General features: G+C 34.8%; 1 protein-coding gene across 5 annotated transcripts in view; it reads left to right on the top strand.

Moving 5' to 3' along the window:
* The window catches only part of shank3a (SH3 and multiple ankyrin repeat domains 3a), a 666,415-nt gene that overhangs the window by 368,558 nt on the left and 274,122 nt on the right, over positions 1 to 23,735 (top strand). For all 5 annotated transcript variants that reach the window (XM_088647094.1, XM_088647093.1, XM_088647091.1 and 2 more), the window contains one exon: positions 17,438 to 17,504. In XM_088647094.1, the coding sequence (XP_088503220.1) occupies positions 17,438 to 17,504 (67 nt within the window). The remainder of the gene's footprint in view (positions 1 to 17,437; positions 17,505 to 23,735) is intronic.

Here is a 23,735-nt window from a genome sequence, read left to right as displayed (position 1 = left end):
CACGCATTTGTTTCCAATCATGCAAAGTATAGTGATTCACCATGCCTTTCACATGCTCATAAAAGAGATTGATTTAGGAACATAAACATATTACCGTATGAAAACTGCACTGTATACAGTATGTATATGTATATTTAATGTCTTAACTGTGCCCGTTTAAGTATTGAATATTTATATGGAATTTTACCACTGAAGGGAAATCTTAGTACCTGAGCATAAAAAGAATAGGAGCATACTGTAACGCGTGTGAAGGCCATAAACGATATTAATTTTGGAACTTAAACATACAGTATATGGCTGGTCTCTGTACTTTAAAGAAAACATACACACCAGTATTCCATTTCTCCCTAAACATTTTAAGCATCAAAGTCTTTAACTAACGTGATACCGGAGTCAACAAGCATACTTTTAGAATTTGATTAAAAGGGAATATAGTATGGAATAGCATATCTAAAGAAATTAATAACTATATAATTATATTCATGTTGCAAAAAAACTGCAACGGACATAAAAACTCCCTTGCTTTTAACAGAGCGTTTCATAATTTCTAACTACGAAAAGTATTTAAACTGCGACACTTATCATTCATTCCATTCCATTCCATTATCAGTCTTCCATTTCTCCCTAAACATTTTAAGCATGAAAGTTTTATGAAACGGTACCCAAATATGCGATTGCTGTATAGAATGAATTTTAACAGAGCGTTCCATAATTTCTAACTACGAAAATTATTTAAACTGCGACACTTATCATTCAACCAGAGCTCGAAATATCACAAGGATCCTCTAGAGCACAGCAAAGACTGTATTAAAAGTATACTAGTGACAAACTAGTATACTTTAGATATTTTTTTCTGAACCGGGGAAAATCTGATCATGTTTCTCTATAACAATAATAAAAACATTATTTAACATATCACCTTTATGTGATATCACCTTAAGGACAGCACTTACAAGGGTTAATTACACAATGGACCGCGCAAAGAAATTTAAAATAGTCTTCTTTAGGTGTGAGGGCAGGAGTGGATCGCAGAAGGCATAATCAGCAAATTAGGAAAACAAAGAACAGGACAGGTGAGACGTTTATCCAGAGAGTGAGTGATCAGAAAAAGGAACAGCTGTTACGCCCAGGTTTTACGCTCTCTCTCTGCTGAATGAATACAAGCATTTTATTAAAAACGCATTTGCGTTTGTCCGGGTATTTACTTTGTAATCTGTGGTTTAAATCTACTGTATTGCTTTGAGATGCCACTTTTAAAGGTGATATGTAAAATAAAGTTTTTTATTATTGTTATAGAGAAACATGATCAGATTTTCCCTGGTTCAGAAAAAAGATTATTAAAATCTGTAATCTTTCCACTTGTATGTCATCGGAAAATACAAGAAGTTTCTGCTTTGTGTAAGGATGGTATCAAAAAGTAATCTAAGTGGTGAGAAAGCTGTGCTCCTCAAAGCGCTTTACAGGATAAAAACAACAGCAATAGTGTTAAGCTGGGCAAACGATTTTTTTATATAAATACAAAATGAGATATAATGATGTGTTCCGGCTAAGACATTAACGAGTACAACCACCCTCTCTGCGGGAGTGCTGGCTGTGACGAATTAAACCTGTTTCACAGGTATTTTCAAAGTAGAAGGGGGCGAGATTTCCAGCGAAAGACACCTCCCCCCCTCCAAAACCCAGTAAGTACAGTACTTACTAGTTAAGAAAGCTAGGCTCCTCAATGAAATCGCTTTAACATGCTATTGCATTGGTGTAACAGTCCGGGCGTGGCAAGCTTCTAATGTCAACTCGATTCGATTGGAAGACAATGAACATATTCTAGCCCTAAATGAGTTAATAGCAAACATGGTTTACATAAAATACATTTTTCCAAGAAAGTTTATAATAATACGATCTATAGTTGAAATCTGAGCCTAAATAAAAAGAAAAAGCATTTTCAGAGAGCAATCACGCTGTGTTTATATAGAAAAAGCGATTAGGTTTATGAGCAATCTAATTACTTATTCGTTTAAAACGCTATATAAAATAAGGTTTATTATTTATTTGCTGGATAGAGCGGTGAACATTTTTATGGATAAGACAAAGATAAAGATCCTGATCAGTTTAGAAATCTGTGTACGCTGTAAGGTTTTTACTTCTTAAACTTTTAAAATACACGTTTCGAATAGAAAGAAATCATCTTCCTGGTACAGTATGTATAGCAAACCAGCACGTCTTTTTTCTCAAATCAGAGGGGTTAGACGCTCGGGTAAAAGCAAAGGAGATTGTCTGTCATAGTGGACATAAAAACAAATGTTCGCTGGCATTATATCCTAGAAGACACAGATCGGTGCCAGACCAGGAGAATGCCCGTAGCGTAAAAGAAAATGCCTGATGAACTAGGGATTGGACAGTTTCCAAGTGCTTGTACAATCGATGGAAATGTTCAAATAAATGTGCAAAAGAAATAAAATAATCATTTATTTCTTTATCATATTGGTTAGCTAATGTCCTCTCTTTGCTAGTTAGTGGCTGTGTTTCTGCTTTGGGTAGCAACGGGTGACTGTTCTCAGGCGGAAGCGGAACAGCTTAATTTTCATGTTAAATAATTTTAAATAAATTAAAATTCATTCTATACAGCAATCGCATATTTGGGTACCGTTTCATAAAACTTTCATGCTTAAAATGTTTAGGGAGAAATGGATGACTGATAATGGAATGGAATGGAATGAATGATAAGTGTCGCAGTTTAAATACTTTTCGTAGTTAGAAATTATGAAACGCTCTGTTAAAAGCAAGGGAGTTTTTATGTCCGTTGCAGTAAAAGAAAATGCCTGACAAAGTAGGGCTTGGACAGATTCCAAGTGCATTTGTGCAATTTACGGTGCATTGTCCATTGTGCAGTTTAAAATAAGTCTAAACTGTATCAGCTTTTATTTATGGGTTGCAAGTCAAAAACCACACTCAAAATGCAATTTGGAGCAAGAGACACCCAAATTAATAATGTAACATGCCACTGTTTGTGCATGAACAAAGTTATACTGCTATTTCCTTAGATACGCGATTAAAAAAAATATTTTTTTTGAATCCCCAGCGGAACACATTCCATAAGATTCAGCGCTTTTATATATCGCCTTTAAAGGTGGCTTCTCAAAACGCTTTACAGGATAAAAACAACAATAACAGCAACAACAACAATATTGTATTTCATTGCACTTTGAAAACCAAGTAATAACTTAACTATATGTGCAAACATTTTATGATATGTCGCTGTTGTGAATGTCTGTGGAGTGTATCTTATTTGCCTGTCTGTCCTGGCTCTCTCGCTCGCCCTCCCCCCTCTCTCCCTCAATTCAATTCAATTCAAGGTGCTTTATTAGCATGACAGATGGGTACAATCGGTGTTTGGTATTTGCTTTGCTTTGAGATTCCACTTTTAAAGGTGAAATATAAAATCAAGGCTTTAACTTGCTTTAACTCCGCAATGTAAAAATGATTACAATCTAATCTTTCCACGTTTGATCCCAAGATCCCAAGAAAAATAAATCTAAACGGGGAAAAAGCTATGCTGAAAGTTTATTAAGATACTTAGAAGACAAAGATATCAATTTATGTTGCATTTGTCTGATTGTGAATAAAAAAACACATATATTTAAACCCCCATTTGCGATTTAAATCAAAACGTGATTTAAATCAATATAAATGTTTATATTGTAACGCCTAGGTGACTATTCATTGTTATTAAAATGACTTAAATTCGATCATGTTGTGATATTTAGAAATATAAATTTGTTTGGTGCGAGTGAGGTTTTATTTAATCTCTGACCAAGGGAAATGTTTCATTTTTTCAAAGAAATGTTTGTTAAAAAAAAAGTCATGGTTCCACAGTGGGATTCAATCACAGACCGTGTGACGTGGGAGTCAGGAACCTAACCCACAGTGCCACCGGCAAGGTCACATGCAGAGTGCTGAAAAAGCACTACAGAAACATTATCAACAGACAATGTACAGCGTGTACTAATCTTGTGTTGCGGTACATGAATATAATTATATCGTTATTAATTTCTTTAGATACGTGATTCCATATTATATTCCCTTTTAATCAAATTCTAAAAGTATGCTTGTTGACTCCGGTATCTCGTTAGTTAAAGACTTCGATGCTTAAAATGTTTAGGGAGAAATAGAATACTGGTGTGTATTTTTTCTTTAAAGTACCGAGACCAGCGATATACTGTATGTTTATGTTCCAAAATTAATATCGTTTATGGCCTTCACACGTGTTACAGTATGCTCCTATTCTTTTTATGCTCAGCTACTAAGATTTCCCTTCAGTGGTAAAATTCCATATAAATATTCAATACTTAAACGGGCACAGTAAAGACGTTTACTGTAAATCTTTCTACGACAGACCAACGGACCACGAGTGCCCCTGTCGGTCAACCAATCATGTACCGCGGTACCGCGCGTCATCGTGCGTCACAATGCGCGACACCGTAGCCAATTACCTCCGGTACGTGTCTGTACCGCGCACTTTGAATGGCTGCATCTGTACATATAATAAATATTATAATAATAAACTTTATTTGATATAACACCTTTAAAGGTGGCTTCTCAAAGTGTTTTACAGAAAAAAACAGTAACAACAAATAAAAATTATTAAAAAGCACTATTTCAGTGAGAGGGGTGAGCCTGTTTAGTTGAGCAAAACGATGTGAATTGATTTTTCAAGCCTTGATACAATTCACAACAGAGTCTAACAGATTTTAAATCGTCAGGCATTTTCTTGACTGCAAAAGTCTCGCAGTGGGTGTTGCAATGCGTCCATTAATTTCTGCAGCAACCTCTCTAATTTGTGCAACTACACCGCTGTGTCGGCTTGTCATCGCTCTAGCACCGTCTGTACAAACTCCAACACATTTTATCCAGTCGATGCCATTCTCTTTGATAAATTCATTCAGAAGTTGAAATCTGCTCTCCTGTAGTTCCTGTTGGTAGCGGCTTACAGAGCAGAAAGTCCTCATGGGACATGCCCTCAAACTCGTATCTAACTGTAAATAAGGTTCTTCAAAAATAGTGTCTTACCTGCTTTAGCAATCTGCAAGCTTGCATTTTTCCGCGTTTCCGTTTTTATTTCCGTATTTATTTTAAGTTTTAATTTCATGCACATGGGTGCGAAACACAGAGACGCTCTATGTATTTTTCTCAAATTAACTTAGAACAGTTCTTAAATATTTTTCTGTTATCTATCACGCTTTCCCTGTGCTTACAAGATTACCAGCATTCGTAGCACGTATTTCTATGCATTCCTGTGCTTACAACATTGGCATTGTTCCAAAATCACGCACATTCTCTTACCTCCCTATTTGCTGGAGATACAGTAGCTTTTTTTTAAATACAATTGGTCACGCATTCCTATAGAGTGGTATAGAATTACAGAATATCTCTTGTGTCCACTGAAGTATTAGCACGCACTGTATCATAGTACGTAGGCTGCATATTCGGCACGTATTAAAATACAAAATATGAAAACCCGTCCTAATTTTTCAGCGCACACAACACAGTTCCAGGATCATTTGGCGTACCACCTGGCGACACTCCGCTTACCACTGCAGGTACGCATACCACAGTTTGAGAACCACTGTTCTATAACATTCTATAATGTTGTCCATTGTGAAAGTGGAACTTGTATACAAGAAATTGACAGACCTGAATACCACTAGACTGCCTCAAATCATTCATTTTTAGGGTATTAAATTTGTTAGTGGACATGCTTAGGTGTCCAGATGAAGCCCTATATTACATCACTAGATCAAGTTTGGGTTATGTCAGTAGCTGACTGTTGCCAGCTGTTGCCACATAACCTGGAAGGGTTTGAGTCAGTCATCATTTGACAGGCTTTGCAAAGCTTTTATTCTAGTTGTTTTGAGTTCTCTCTTCTAAAATTTTACCTTGTAAAATGCATGCTGAATGAGATTTAAATCTGGAGATGGCCAAACCAATCTGAATGGTGAAGCATTGTCTAATAAGTATGGAAGCATTTTCTTCAACATAAACATAACTAAAATGATTTTATTAAAAATAAAATATTATAGTTTTATATTTTCTACACAGTAGTATAATATGGTATAATCTAATACTAGAGAATGATACTAATATTTGAGTTCATAGTGAATTCTCAGTTTAGACTTTACTATCCCGATACATATACTATACAAGAGATAAACACATATGTACAGTATATATATCATGATTATGAGTATTAATTACACTCATAATCATGCTATATATAATATTGAGCCATCTTGTGATTTCTCATTCCCCTTTTGTATATATATAAAGCCAAAATATGCAGCCACAGGCAACGGTTTCACTAGTATTAGGGTCTTCTGTATTTTAACATATCATATTTGTGTCTTATGGAGAACACCAAAGCTTAATGATATGGCAAAAGTTAATTCATTTCCATACCGTATTCATCATTCAAAGTGACTTTTAAAGAGCCACTGTAGCCCTGCATGGTGCTGTCTGTAATGCAAAGTTTATAGATTTGTTTTTTTTAATGTACTTATTGGATAGTTTTGCCTTTCACGTACATCAGGATGCTGTGTTCTTAAAACAATTTTGACTTCTGGTTTGTATTTGCGAGTTCCTGATCAGATCAGCACTCTGCCTTGGAGAAAGGGACAGGGACAGGAGGTATTGTCATCTATGAACAGTAAAGCTAACAATCAGATGCAGTACATACAGCACACAGACACACTGATCGCACTGCCGGCTCACTGCCACTTAAAGTTTTGGGTTTGACAAGTTTTTCATTGGGATCCTAACAGTAGGAATCCTGCCTGATTTTAATACTGCCAACCCCTGGCCAAGCTTGACCAGTTGCGCAACACAGCTTATAGAAACCGATTCCTGGACAGTTTTAATAATATTGACAAGTTATTTAAAGAATATAAGGCTTCTACCTGAAATCCAAGCAGAGGCTGTCATTGGCTGAACCACTTTAGAGGCTTTTACTTTTTCTAATGTGAGGTAAAGGTTAGAGAATGAGGACAAGACCTGTGATGATGATTGGTATTATCCCTACTACTACAACCTCTAGAACTATGGTAATATTAATTAATGTACACATTACTAGTGCAATAATATTAATCATTGCATGACTTCTTAACAATAACATGCAGAAGACTCATTAAAATGTATTGATAGGTTTTGCTTGTTAGTGATTAGGGAGCCTTGATGGACAGATAAGAGCATTATAATCATTATACATGATGATCAAAGCCAAGAGAAACAGAAATGAAAAACACCAAGGTCAGCAATTCATGCCTCTCAACCTGTCACTTGAACTGCTACGCTGACAGCATGAAGTACCACGTTTGTCTTGTTAACTTAAACAATTTTTTGCAAGCCTCAAGGGCATTCATTCTTTTTGAAATCTCATTTGATATTATAAGCTTGATTTATTCCTTTAGTTTAACAGTTTCTTGAACATTAGGACGACGAGGAATTTCAAAAACATATGGTCAAGGGACTCTCAGAAAAGACTGTTATGCTGAGTCTATGCTGCATAAAGTCTCAGAAATCCCAAACTAGTTGAGCAGGTTATTATACAATCGATTCCCAAAAGTCACAGCCTGGAAAACATTTGTTCTCTTATTTTAGCTCATTCATTATGTCATCCATATTTTTGTGACCCGATCTAAGTTGTTTGCTCACATGCAATTTTTACAAGAAAAATCAAACAAAACTTCAATAGTTCCCTTTTCTCATGTGTAATATACTGTATAACACATTGTCAGCTTCTAAGAGCTGGTGTCTGATTTTGGAAAGTATGGGTCACAAACATCTCTTTTCACATATTTCATAATTTAATTATCAATAACATACCTGGGACAGAACTGGGTTCTTCACATTTCTGAGCTACAGTATGTGCCACATCAAAATTAAATATCTCTTTATTCTACTTAATTAGAAGATAATTAAGGGAAATGTTGCCATAGGATATCCATTCATTATTTGACCACTTCATCCAACTCAGCATTGTGGGGGAACCAGAGCCTACACTCACACTCACAATCACACCAGGGCCAGTTTTCCCAGGTGTCAATTAACCTGCTTGTACATCTTTGGATTGTGTGAGGGCACTGGAGCGCCCAGAGTAAACCCACACGAACACAGGGAGAACATACACGCAAATAGCATCTCAGGATTTGAAACTAGGGTCCCAGCTCTGCAAGGCAGCAAAGCTAATCACTGTGCTACCATGTTGGGTGCCATTGGATATTTCAGAATACGTTCTGTTTTGCCTAATGGCTGAGATAGTTTGTAAAACACCATTGCTTCTTAGCATTTATTAATAACTAATTAATCTTAATTTTATTTCATTCTTTTTATTAAAAATATCTTGAAATCCTTTCACTATTGTTATTTTATTTATTCACTGTTTAACCATCACTGTCATGTTCAGGATGTGTGATACTCATACTGTATGTTGTTGCTAGTGGTATTAGAAAATAAGCACAGACTATAAAGACATATACCTCTATGGTAGGCCCAAATACTGAGAAAGACAAATTTGAGCCAAATCCATATTAAAAAAATAATTTATTTATGCACAAGGCATAAGAGCTTGACACCTTAAAGAAAGAGAAATATCCTTTACCATCAGGCAAGCAGTATAAGTGTTTGTCTATTGAAGAAATGCTAATTTGTCAAAATGTGATAATTACTGTACCTTTAGTACAGCAGAGGCATAAAGAATGAAATATTTTTATTCCCCACAAACTAAGAACAAATTTAAAATAGTTTTTGGTCCGTATAGTTAGCTTTTCATTTCTGAGTTATCTGTGGATGTAGGTTTGTTAGATCTCACACTGAAAGTACTAAAAGAACAAGTATGGTCGTGTCTTTCAAATGTAACACAGAAAATTCCATTTATAAATTCTTTATAACGTGTGATATGTTGTAACAGCATGAAAATTACAATTAACTGCTACTTTAGCTTTTATTACTTGCATATTGATTAACAAAAGTCAGATTGTTCACATACTGGATATATGATATAGATGTCTTCTTCTGTGTTATTACTGGGAAAACCAACAATTTGTTTGGAATACAGTATATTAAGAAGAAGAAAAAGCTCTAAAAATACTGTTTTTGTTATTTTGTAAATTACAAAAGCTCCTAGCCTGAAGATAAAATGGCATAAATGTATCATGTATCATGTATCATAAATGTATCAGCATACACTGTGACAAAAACCAAGAACATTTTTTTTTACTATTGTGCCCTAATGTGAGGCAAAAATCCTTTTTAGAACAATAACATTTTGTTAATTCTTCTCCAATAACTGTGGAAATACTTCTACATTTGCATTGTGTTTCAGTATGGGGTGAACTCCCCAGATGAGATTCACTGAGATGAAAGCTACACTGTATAAACAGGAGCTTCTGTTGTATGGCTCAGAAAGCCTTCATTCTTTGAGAAGAAATGACATTTCCAGCACTGAGTCAGATAATCCCATCCCACCGCCTACAGTATACAGTAAATATAAGGATGTACCATTCCAGCTGCTCATCTGAAAAATTTGCCAAATATGCTATGTATGTTTATCACAAAGACCAAAAAGGAACTGCTAATTCACCCTGAATGAGCAGATGATTTATAGCTAAAAATGTATAGGATTCAGGTATATTTTATTGTAAAATCATCCATTCTATTTGTATTATTGCATCTTATAATCTTTTTAACAAAACATTTTTTCCGTATTTCACAGCAAGATTAGAAAAGGAGTCATTCTCCCAAATTACCAGTAGTACTGTTAAAGGATAATAAAAAAAATATGTACTGTAGCTGTCACCCCGGAGCCAATTGTTTTAAATTGTTTTAAAAAAAAAGTCATATATTAATAATGGGGAAAAATTAGGATGCAGGTATGCATTTGTATAATAGAGTCTTGAAAAACACCAGGTCCAGCTATTGAGCCTATAAGTAAGTAGCTTTCAATTGCCTTGATGTTTCAAAATATAATTTTAAAAATCTGTAACTAATAACAAAGTTATACTGGCAGTTCTCTGCCCACCACCACAAAGCTATTACTGTAACTGGAAATACACTATACTCATGTATGCCTGTAAAATTCAGAACAAAACAAACAGAACATTGCAAGCCTACAGTATGTACAATATATAAGTAGGGAAATATGTAGACAGAAATTTCTCAAGTTTGATGATTGGATTTGCACTGCGTCATGCATTAAATTGATTAAAACATTAAGACACAAGGATTGTGTTTGCCAACTTTTATTTAATTGCTACAATATTTCCTCACTTTTTTTCGTACGCTAATTATGTTCCCACCCTTTGGCTTCTGTTTGCTAAATAGCAGCTTTTGCCAGATGTCTAATTACTTTCATTTTTGTGCTGCAAGTCAAATTTAATTTTCTGTCATCAGTGTCACGGCATCACTGAGAAAAAAAAATGTTCAGTAGTAGATAAAATCAGCTGCAAGCAGATTAGGAAACCACTATTTCTGTGCATTAAACATCTTCAATTTAATGAGAATCAGTTTTCATTTCCTATTATAAACCACCCCAGAACCTACAGTAAATACTAACCCTTTCAATTGCTTTGGCTGTCTCCTTCAGTAAACTCCACGCTAAAATGTGCTTAAATCAGCTTCTTGTGAAAGATCCCAACTCTTGTGGCAATGTGTCTCAGGAGCTTCATGCATGATACTTTGAATTTTGACATTGAATAAGCCCTTTCCAGAAGTATGATTGTGGTCATCGGTCCCTCTCCAGGAACTCCAATCTTTTGTGGATAGTCTTTCTTTTTACTGGATCTACAGAGCAGACTTTCTTAGTCTGTCTTCTTGCTGTCTTCTCGTTTCCTGAATCACATGTCTATGCTCTGCCATTTTTTAATGTATGCCTGTGATATTGTTTAGATGTAAGATCTCACTTTCTGCCACTCAAACCAAATTTGATTTTCTATTTGAGTTGCTCTTTCACCATGAAAGTGTCTTAACTCAGACATAGGAAATCTATGTGTGGAATTTATAATAGTTAATTATTTTGTCTAGTCTTTTTATTAATGTAAATATATGTGTTACACCATTGAATATTAAAATAAATAATAGATAATAAACACAGAAGTGTAGAAGATCCGCTGTAAAGACATTAGTATCTTACTTTACATTTACTGTAGTTATATTTAATTATGTGATTAAAAATAATTTTGCCTTAGCAAAAACAGTATATTATAATGCAGCATACATACAGTATTATGCACATTTAAACAACCCACTGATATATATATAGACGGAAATTATATTACTTCCTAACAGTTAAGAATAACATTTTAGTTTGGAGATTGCAAATAACTCTGCATAAATAAATAACATACTGTTAATACCTAATTATAGTTAATAGAAATATTCTGTATTTATATTTTGCTATATTTTTTAAGAAACATAGGGTACCCTAATTATATTTCTGTATAATCTGTCTCTTTTCTAATATAAATGTAGTATTCTAGAGTTCTAGTATTTAGTATTCTTATACAACTTATTGTGAATTATTTTGAGGGTGCTTACTATCAGAAGATACTATTTGTATTTGCTCAGATTGTCAGATAGATAGGGTCAAACATTCTGATTCTCCCCAGTGAAGGCTTTTCACTTCATGCAGGTTTGTTTTGAAGCATCCTTTTTAATGTTTAGCATCAAAGTGAGTGTCTTGGAAAGTCAGTGTTGTGATCCATTGTGTATGAAAGCTACAATATACAAAAATGATAAGGAATAACAGTAGGATGTAAAAGACCATTTTGATTTTGATTTTTAATGTATACTGTCACAGGAAAATATGCTAGCTGAGGGTGGTGTCACTGTAAAAAAGGTGCTTATCTTTAAAGGCATCAGTAACACTTGAACAGTTCAAGGAAAAGTGTTTTTATAAAAGGAAACAGAACTGAAAAACAGCAACAGTGCAGTGCAACGTGTTACAGAGAAAGAGAAGCAATTACAGAGGAAATGAAGGGCATTCTGCTCTGTCTAGAAATTCACTGGGTGAGGAAACTGGAAGTACAGCTGAGCACAGAACCCAGGAAATGGTCATGTGAAAAATGTAAATTGTAAATTTAGTTGTAAATTACCATATATCTGATAGAACAATTTTTAGTATTCTATTTACTGTAGATACTGTACATGTCTGTAAAGCCTGCAATATATACTATATGTACAGTATCGTTCTGCATAAGAGTGGAATATGCAGATTTTAATGAGCACCAACACATAATAATTTAAGAAAAAAAAGCTCAACATTCCGTTTTTGTGACAAAATCTCTGAAAACCCTAGAATTATGAAAAAAGTTGGCAATTGCTTTGCATAAACAAATAACAAAATAGTTTAATACCAGATGGCCCTGTACTGTATTGCCAAGTTGAAGCTGCTGTATGATCTTCATTGTGAAATATAATAGTATATTTATTATCACTTTACTTCTTAAGTACTTAGCTTTCTAAACTTCTAAACTAAGTTTTTCTTACCGACCTGAGTTGCAACTGAAATCAAATTTTCTACCTTCCAGCTAGGACTATCACAAAATTCAGAAAGGGGTCATTTGATGGCAGTTTGAGTCGTGCCAGAAACTATCCACTTTAACACTGTAAATTGGATATAATGCAATTTAGTTTTTTACTGCCACTATTTTTTCCAAAGTGAATGTGAGGTTGTCGTAATGCAATCAAGTATAAGGTAACTAAATATTACCTACATAATATTTTTTTAACCTGTATGTTCTTCTTTTTTTAGTTCTTCATCCTTTTTTTGTCTTTTCTTTATCACTATGTACAACATTCTTGTGTCTGAAAAAGTGGAAAGGTATGTTATGAACAGTATGTATTATACAGTATATTTTACAACCAGCGCCACCCTCCAGGAAATGAGGCGGCACTGTAGGTGTTACAGACCCAAGAGTAAGGGCTTGACAGTCCAGAGGGTGTGGCCAGGTCACTTCATCTTGGATGGAGAGAACAGGCTTGACACAACACAGTGCTAGCCTGAAGCGAAACTGTCCACTGAAGTCCGCCGAACAGACTCTAGGAGCAAGCACCACTGCGGTGTCCTTCTCATCAGCTTCGGATTGGATTCCTGCAGCTGGGCTCCTGGGAAATACTGGAAATCCAGCTGGAGTAACCTGGGGTGCAGACAGATGGACCGAGAGTGGAGCAAAAACAGGGACTCAGAGTGTAGGACAGGGATGAGCCACCAAAGTCCAGAGCTGTGCTTAATCCTGTAGCCATCTCAGCAGAGAGGGGTCCACTTCCAGACTGGGCAGGAAACTCCAGTTTGAGGCATCAGACCGGAAGGCACCAGAAGCCTGCAGCTTCAAGTCACATGTCCTCGGGGGGGGGGGGGGGGTCTCCTCCACAGATTAGGCCAGATGTGGAGACATCTGTTGAGGTTGGATCCCTTCTCTCAGCTGTTGGCAGAGCTCCCAGGCGGAGCCCTAGAGAACTGGAAACGAGGAACAAGAAAGGCCTACGCTTGGACACAACGTGGGGTAGAGTCCTTATTGCTGGATCGCAAACAAGAGACAGCAAAGGATTTAAATAGCCTCAGAGCACCTGCTACTGTGAGAGATTTCACCAAATCCGGGTGCTCTGTATTATCTGGCACCTCGGAGATCTGGAGGCGTGATTACCGGCCACTGCAGCTTCTATACACCCCATTATAACAGAGCGAGGTAGACCTTGTGCCTCCCTGCTGATCCAGACAGGGCGAGTGTACCATGTGTATTGTATTTTTTTTATGTTTTACATGTACACTTTTGGTTGACTGAAAAGCTGGTGTTAGTTTTTTCTTGCTACCAGTATATAACTGAGTTATTTCTTTTTACTAGAATAGACTTCTTGTACAGTAGTTGCAGTTTTTGCTGTTTCTGATCTTCTTTAGTAATAAAAAATACCGTTTTTTATTACTTTCATATAATCCCAGAAAACCTTGCTTCATGATTCATTTTCATGGTGTTCACATATGGACTATGAGGTGCCCATTCCAATTTTATATTTGTAACTATTGCCAGTGTTGACTACAAATGTCATATTTCTTTACTGTTGTACAGTATTTCAGCGGTAATGTATTTTCTTCCTGGAAAAAGATACCACCACATATATGTTTGCTTTTACATTTATTTCTGTTCTGTTTATTCTCACAGGTTGTTCAGCTTTGTGAGCCTCATAACCGAGCCCTTGTTTTGCATTGTCAGCATTCATTTGCACTGCTCTCTAGTTTTCTTTATTCAGACTGCTGTTGCTTGCATCTGGTTGTTACAAAATTGGATTAATCAGCCCTGAATTTGTTTTCATTCTTCTTTTGCCCAGTTTAAGTGATGTGAGGTAATGTTTTTTTGTTTTTTTTGTTTTTGCAACTCTTCCATGTAATCTTACTTTTATAATGCATTCCACATACACAACATTTAGTGATACTAAAATTCTAGTTTGGAACCATTGGAACCTAAAAAATAAACCATGTCATAATTTTTTCGGATATTATTCTTGCTTAGTTGATTATCCTTGTAATGCCTGTTCACTGGCTTCTGGTCAAATTCCGCGTAGACTTTAAAATCCTCATGCTCACCTATAAGGCTCTGCATGGCTTGGCACCTCAACACCTGTCTGAACTACTATCGCCCTACTCCCCTCCTCGCAACCTCCGCTCTTCAAATTCTGCCCTCCTTACTGTCCCCCAATCCCGTCTACACTCTATGAGTGACAGGGCCTGCTCCTGTTATGCCCCCAAGCTCTGGAACTCTTTGCCCAAGGATATCAGAGAGTCACCTTCTCTAAACTCCTTCAAATCCAGACTCAAAACCTTCTTCTTCAGAAAAGCCTTTACTTAACTGGTTCCATTATTCACCCCTCTGCTCTTCTTAGTACCACCTTTCACGGTCTCCTCTATTGTTATTATTGTATTGTTGTAATTGTAATTGTGTCTTATCTTGTGTATTCTTCTTATTTATTAATGTATTATTCTTATTTATTGTTATTGTCATCCTGTAAAGCGCTTTGAGAAGCCACCTTTAAAGGTGCTATATAAAATAAAGTTTTATTATTATTATTATTATTATTATTATTATTATTATTATTATTATTATTATTATTATTATTATTATTATACTGTAGATTAGTTTCAAAATTCCTTCACAAAGAAAGAATGCCTCCTAGGAAAAGAGGTACAGTAAAGGTAAAATAATTGTGTCATACAGTACTTATCATTCTTTACATTGTATGTGTAGAAAAGATAAAGATTATGATCAATATATTTCATCATCTTAAACATAAACTTAACATCACTACTAACCATAAAGGTGTTGTGTAGTCTTGGTTTTAAAATTCAAATATTTTCCTAACTCAAACACTGCGAAATGATATTAAATATTAGATGTTGCCAGTGGATCATATCAGCAGAAGTCAGCACAATTTGACTTGGGCCGCATAATGGGTTTTCTGGAATCACAAGGAACTGTTAAAATCTGCCACAGAATACCAGCCATAGACTTGCTATGTGACAGTCACAATGTTCAGCTTTGATTACCATCTATAGTCAAGTTAGGAAATTTCAGTGAATGTATTTGAAATATTCTTCTGTATAAATGTTTCTTTATTCTTCCCTGTGTGCTTTTAACAGCATGAAACCTTTTAGGATGCTTTTGCTTACACAAGATTTACATAAACTTCCCTGATCATCAAGGAACTCCATGTAATTGTTATTTCTTTGACACTTATCTATCTGAGTACACTTGAAATCATAGGAAACATTGCCTCTCTTTGAAGGTGTCTGGTTGTTAAAATTCTTGACATCCTGGAGGGATGAAAATATATTCTTATGGTCTAAGACATTACACATTTCTTAAGTCAAGCATGCATCGTATGTGATAAAACCAAATAACTGGCTACTTGTGATACATCTGTAATACTTCAGATTTTAAACCTCTCTCCCTTAGCAGCCTGTGGAAGATGTTTAGTGTTTCATATACTTAAGAAAAGTAATAAATTAACATTTAAACTTTGCATAAGAAATAGAGTACCAAACACATTTTTAAGAAGGCTAATCAGTGTGTATTTTTATCAGGAAACTAAAAGGGTTTAGGTGAGTCAAAACATGTTCAAGAGGGTTTATAGAATGTTAGTAGAAAGTATCTTTACTTTTGGTCTCACAGTTTGGTACAGTAGCCTGAGTACTAAGACTAAAAGGAAATTAGCCAGAATTCTTAATCGTGTTAGTAAAATAATTGGTCAACCACAGAAACAGCTGAAAGAGTTGTATTAGATGATTGTATTGCAGTTCAAATGAAAGCTCAGTTTATCCTTGACAACCCCTCCAAACCTACAGTATTCATTCCCATTTCTAGCTGCCATCGTTAAGGAGGTGTTTTAAACCACTTGTTGCCAAGAAATCTGTATACAAGAATTATTTGGTTCCCTGTGCAATAGGTATGTTAAAAATAGCTAAGTGACTATTTCTAGAATGGAGCTATTAGATTATGTATAATTGTAGTGTAATATGGGCAAAGAAAAATGTGTATATTTGTATTCTTGCATGTCTGGAAGTATTGTTTGTTTTAACAAGTTTATTTTATGTTGTGTTATTTGTTTTTGTAGTTTTTATGGTGACACTAAAGACAGAAGTTGACCCTTTTAAATGAACAATAAAGTTATATCTTATTTTAAGTTACAGTGGAATTACACACTTAAAGAAAAGGGTTATCGAAATATTGTTTAAGAACATATGGTAACTGTTAAATAATAATGTAAAGTACATGATTAAGACGGCAATATTGGTGTTGGCAATTTAGAAATGTTGGTGAGAAAATCTAAAATAAACTTGAGGTTCTCTGTTTTTTAGGTTTAAAAGAATGAGTTCATTGATTTTCTCATCTGAACATTTCCTTACATCCCAAAAAGATTCCACACTACCAAAAAAAAAAACTTAAAATTAGAATTTCAATTATATTTTACAAACTTTATTACATTTATTAGGTCTCTCTTTGTTTTGTATCTGATTGTCTTTGCTGAGCTTGCAAACATATTATCCAAATGATTAAAATACAGTTTAAACTGTAGCATTAATATTATTATTTTTAAAAATCTGATCTACTGCTCTTACTGTATGTCGTACATTTTATTAACTAAACATGACAAACTTCCCAAAGCCTGTTGGTTTGCTCATCCTCTTATCAGTACTGTATCTTCACAAGTTCCAGTTCCATACTTGTTGGTTAGATGTACTCTCTATCCATTTGAGTAGTGCACAAATTACAGTGCAATAAAGCAAAAGACTGTTTGATCCCAAAAGTGTTCTAACAAAAAAACACATTACTAGATTGCTAATGCAATATTGATGTACATCCTTCTAACTTTTCCTCCAATTCTTTGTTTGTGTTTTATTCAGGTGGCTATTATTGCTGGGAATTTCGATCTGGCTGAAATTATTAAAAATCACAAAGAAACTGATGTTGGTAAGTGCAGTGTTATATCCAATATAATTCTCTGTTCTACCAGTAATAGATGTCTAGTGAGATAAGCTTTTGTTTCCTTACTAGCAAAGATTTTAAAAGTATTTCAGGGAACAAAGGAAGGACATACTTGCAGTGACTCTAAATTGGGTCACATCACACTTTGAAATTGTACAGGAAAGAATGCATTTTTCCTTTAAGTGACTGGAAAAAATATTTTAAATACCACTAAAACACCTAGTAATAATAACTGAACTAGTGAAGAACAATTATCTGAATCTATATGAATGATCAGCACATTTTCTGCTTATTCACTTTCTTGTATCTCAAATTATTTTTTAGGATGTTTTCATTCAAGAGGTTACACTTCCTAACCCCTCACTGACTCCCCTCCCCACCCAATGTTGCATGTATATATAGCTAGAGACTGCAACTCTCTGATATGGTCTTTCTTCCTGAGACCATGATGTTTCTGGAGCAGATGGCTGCTGGTATACAGTACATGGTGGCTTGGGAAAATTAGCTATCAATTTAAAGATGATCTCTTCAATGTGAGTAAACTTTTCCAAGGAACCCAACCGCAGAAGAATTTAAAATCAACTCATCAAGCTTTTGGGAAGTACACTGGTATTTTTTTAGGAATTAAAGTTATGGTAGGTTATATGTCCAATCCTAGACTGATGCTGAATTCACAAATGTAAAATAATACATTTGAATAATCACAATGGATCCAGTGAAATACTGTATATGACTTAAACTATATTTAGTACTGAATTAAATTGTCTTCCGTGCCCCTTTTTGCCCCTTTATATTGTTCGAAATTATATTAATCTTTAAGTTTTGTTTTTTTACTCTGTGGACCTTCCTCATTGTAAGACTTTGTACTGTATTGTCAAGGTGTCTTTAATGAGCCAGGCTCTAGTTTCTGTTCTTCCAGAAATACCAGACGTCTCAAAGACATCTCATGATCCAAAAAACAATAATCCTAACTTGCTGTATAGAGGGGACACAATGGCTGACGACTGAAGCCAAAGTTGCAGCATTCTTCTCATGCCATCCATCAATCCATTCTCTAATCACTTTATTCAAATTCAGGGTTGCAGGGGGCATGGGGCCTACCCTGGCAAGCAACGGGTGCAAGTCAGAATACACCTGCACACCTGTCCATCGCAGAGCACACATAGACACACATACACACACCAGGGCCATTTTTCCCAGAAGCAAACTAACCTATCAGTCTTTGGACTGTGGAAGAAAACCCACAAAAATACGAGGCAAGCATACAAACTCCATGTTAATAGCACACCAGGTCTGGAATTGAACCCGAGGGGGCCCTAGCAAGGCAGCAATACTAACCACTGAGCCACTGTGCCGCCACTCTTTCCATACCATTTCTTGCAAATCAATTCTGAAATTCCAGTACTGCACAAGCAATTTCAGTGTAAGGGAAATGCTTTATTTTTTTGAGAACATGAAAAACTATGTACAGTATGCAAGCAAATGCAAGAATGCAAGCTTACACTTTCTCTGCAAGTATGCAGCAGAATACAATAAGTATTCTATTGCAAAGAAGTATTATTGTATGCTTGGCCCGTACCATCATAAACTTATTTAATGCCACATCATAAGACATACTGTATAGGGAGTTATATACTGAATGTTACACATATAGTATACGTTCAACTAAGGTTTGACATGCTAATAATATCAGTAATAATCTTGATGTACATTATGCATAATAAATCAAGTGAAACCCAATTAATTGCCAATGCTAATTTTTCATATAATGTCTTTTTGAATCCAGGATGTAAGTTCTCACTCATTTTTCAGTCTCCCTAAAATGTGAACCACAGATAATCCTAGGTAATTATCATCTTATTTTTAACTCTGCTTGAAAGAATTTGTGTTTAAAAATATTTTACTTAAGCAATGTAAATATCAAGATGTTAGTGAGCGACCCTTGATTGATTGGTTAATTGATTGCTTGATTACAACAGAGTTCTTTGCAAATGTTTACCTAATAAAACTGATTTCTGTTTCAGTCAAGCACACCAGATGAGTGAAGAGGGAATAGTTTTACAATAAAGCACATCAACTAGAATTTTTTGTCAGTGCAATTTCTAGACCCTTTGTCTTGGGATGAGAATTTAGAGAGAAAGATTTTGCTGAGCTCTATATATTTCATATTTGGTTTCAAAGGAAGCCAGTCCTCTTTAAACAATTTGTTTTACTCAGTCTAATTTTCTTTTGAGTTGATTTTGAGTTGAAAAAAAAAACCTTCAGCCATTTTAATTTTGGTGTAAGTGATATAAGGAAGGATAATAGGTATTTTACTCTGAAAATGATTCAATCCCACCACCCCTGTTTACATCCTGAGACTAGTTTTCTGTCAAAACAGTCTCATAAACACAGCATGAATTATATTTAATTTCTCTGCTGTGTACAGGCTTTAAGTTTTCATTGAAGCTGAAATGTGTAGAGGATGCATACAGGAGAATATTAAAACCCTTATATTCATATTAAAATGGTTGTTATGTAACAAACAATGAACCACTTGCAATATGTCTGAGCTCAGAAATACATAACTGTATATAAAATAGAATGATAAATTGCGTTGAAATTCAGAGGAGCAAAGTAAAAATAGGCAAGCCATTCTAAAATTTCTAGGAAAAAGCTCTTGTGATTAGTAGCACATTAACCAGATAGAATGAGTAAAATTACTAAAAACATAGATTGACATTTTACATAAACCGAATGCAGAATAAACCTGCTTTTTTCCTGTGGAGTTTGTTCCTTAAACAGCTCTCCTTTTCATCCTAAGATCAGAATTCATGAAAAATTAAATGGACAAAGGAAGATATTGCACAGTAGTAGTCATAGACAGGTTGCTTTATCTTTCTGGATTTACCTAATAATAGAGTTTTGAAATACCCAGGCTTCCTTGAATGCTCTAAATATCAAATATTACTGGTACTAAATACCATCCATGACTTCATAAATACACTCACAAGAGCAGTTGAACTTCAGTATAATTTCATGTTGTAGAAAAAGAAGAGACAGATACTCTGTCGAGTCACTTATTTACCAATTATAGTACAGTAGTGGCACACAATACCCACAGTACCTAGGCTCAGTCTGCTTTTAGAGTAATGTATTTACTCATTACATATTATGTCTGCTTTTCTTAATTATTAAATTTTGAATTAAAAGTGATTTTTCTTATCAGGTGGCATGGTGGTGCAGTGCTTAGCTTTACTGAGACATACTGTACTGGTACAGTAGGTTAATTGGCTTCTGGGAAAAGTGGCCCTAGTGAGAGTATGTGTCTGTCTTCCCTGCGATACACTGGCGTCCTGTCCAGAGTGTATTCTGCCTTGTACCCATTGCTTGCAGAAAGAGGCTCTGGTTCCCCCATGACACTGTATTGGATAAAGCAGTTAGAAAATGGATGGATGTGTGTATAAAACAGAAATCTGAAAAATACAATCTGAACACTGAAAAATGCAATCTACATTTACAAATTATTTTCTGTTTTTTGCAATACAAAGCTTAGGTATTTCATACCATCGAATGAATGTGATTCAACAGTAAATAATTCAAGAATGAAACATCAACATGTGTTTACTTAAACTTCACTTCCGGGTTTGGTATATGGTTAAGTCACACTTTTCTTCTCATATGTTTTCCCTTTTTTTCCCTTTTGATTTGGGGTATCTGTTATATTTCCACCAACTTTTTGCTCAAACTCCAAATATTGCATTTGGTGGAATCTCTGAAAACAAGAAGTACTTGAACTGATAATCAGATCAATATGTACAATACTGTATATCTTAAGACTTAGACCATTTCACTGTCTAACTCTTAAGACTTAGACCAACTAACTCATATAGCTTAAGATTTGCTTCCTTGTGAGTTATTCTGTTAATAAATTTCAGGATGGTGAAATCATGATTACATGTATATCATTTCTAATTCTGTGTAATAAGATAATGTAGACTAATTTAAGTAACACTGAGTAAAACTCTAACATGAACTCAAAGTTTTTGTTTTCATTGCAGTATTAGAGTAGTACTTTACAATTACAGTACATAAATATACTTTCTGATACAGATATTTACAAAGAAAGTGGAATATGGTAATACTACCAGCTATATAAATATATTATATTTAGATCCTCAAATTGTTATTAATTTCTTTAGTTATGCGATGCCGAACTAATATTCCCTATTAAGCAGATTCTAAAAAGCACATTTTTTACTGCAATAATGACAGATAGTATTCATAGAAACAGATAAAACATTATAGCTTTCTTAAAATATATAAACTAAATATAGTCAGAACAAGCACATCAAAATGTTTCCAAAATAACCACAGTATGTGACAGTAAAGACTTTGATGTATAAAATGTTTATGAAGAAGGTGGAATACTGTTGTGTATTTTTTAAATTTCAGCTACCACTGCCAGCCATATACAGTATGTGTAATATATTTATATTCCTAAATGAATATAGTTTATGATGTTCAGCTCCTGTTAATGACGTTATGCTCCTGTTATTGTTTTGCTGAGCTACCAAAATTTCCCTTTAGTTGTAAAATTCCATATTAATATTCCATATTAAGTGGATTTAAACATTTACAATTGAGAGATTAAATGAAGCAATTGTTTCATTAACTTCTAATACACCTCAAGTTCCGTCTATCGAACATCTTTGACCAGTGAGTTACATACCGCAAGGCTACGCAATACGTGACTTTTGCCTTTTTAATACTTTTAATACTGTGAATTCTGTGTGGCTACATCGGTATGTGACAAATCTTTGATGCTTAATATGTACAATATTCTCTATGTACCCTGTAATAGTCTTTAATTAAGGTTATTGATTTGTTCCAAAGAATAATTTTAACTTAATCAATGTTTAAAATTAGAACTCCTTACAGACTGAAATAATGTAATGAATTATTGGCTAATAAATGGGTCATGCTAACAAAAGCATTAGTGTATCTCAGAGCCATGTTTTTTCTTGTTATTAGGAAACAGTTTTCAATGTTGCAGAACCAAGAAATAATTCATGCTGTGCATGATTTCTTGTAACAAAAGCATGTTTTCAGAGATCAGAGATGTTTTGCAGAGGACAAAATGTGCAATGTACATTGCCAATTGCTTATGCAGATGAAGGCAAAAATAAAACATGGAACCATGACATTAAAACCTTAAATTTTTGTCACATGCAATATTTTGGAAGACTGACTTATTACTGAAATTAGTGGATTATAATATTTTGGAAATTATGTTAATGGCCTCTAAAGATACATTCAACAATTGAATAAAAAAGTAAATCTCTGACTGCTTGCAGTAATTCATTGTAAATGTGTTTACGATAACTTTATAACATAGTGTATCTGAGTAACATGATTTTGAGAGATACTGTAGCATAATAACAATAGTTATTAGCTATCAATCTGAAAAAAACAGCTAAACCTTATATGGTTGGCCCTCAGGCAAACAGGGTTAAATCTCTAAATATGTTTTTTTATTGGGGAATGTTATTTGTGATTTTTTTTAACCTAGTTTTAATATGTCCACCTTGGTTGACTTAATGTTTTGTTTTAGAGTTAATATCTGAATCCAGGTGGTTCTTTTGTTGGTGCTGTTGGCAATCACTGTGCAACCATCTAGGACTTAAAGTATGCATTTCTGTTTCTGAAGGCCTGTTCTATATTCTTGTTTTCATTCCATCTCAGCTCTTAGCAACCTAAATTAGTTCATTTTATATAATGCCTTTAAAGGTGGCTTCTCAAAGCACTTTATAGAACAGCAACAACAGTACAAAATACATAAGATATACACAATAAATACAATGAAGATATACACAATGGTAAATTGGCAAGAAAAAAGGGGTATATAACAGAACCAGTTAAGTAAAGACCATTCTAAAAAAGAAGGTTTTCAGTCTAGATCTGAAAGAGTTTAGGGAAGGTGACTCTCTGATGTCCTTCGGGATAGCATTCCAGACCTTTAGGGCATAACAGGAGAAGGCCCTGTCACCTATAGAGTGTAGACAGGCTTATAGGACAGATAGGAAGAGTGAAAGTTGCGAGGTGGGGAGTGAGACGATAGTAGCTCCGGCAGGTACTGAAGTGCCAAGCCATGCAGAACCTTATAGGTGAGCATGAGGATTTTGAAGTCAACACAATACCTGACAGGAAGCCAGTGTAAGGACTCTAGGATAGGAG

Source organism: Lepisosteus platostomus, chromosome 9 (genome assembly GCF_059453375.1).
Source record: "Lepisosteus platostomus isolate fLepPlt1 chromosome 9, fLepPlt1.hap1, whole genome shotgun sequence".
Lineage (NCBI taxonomy): Eukaryota > Metazoa > Chordata > Actinopteri > Semionotiformes > Lepisosteidae > Lepisosteus > Lepisosteus platostomus.
Note: the sequence above shows the minus strand (reverse complement) of the source record. Positions and strands in the feature narration are given on the sequence as shown.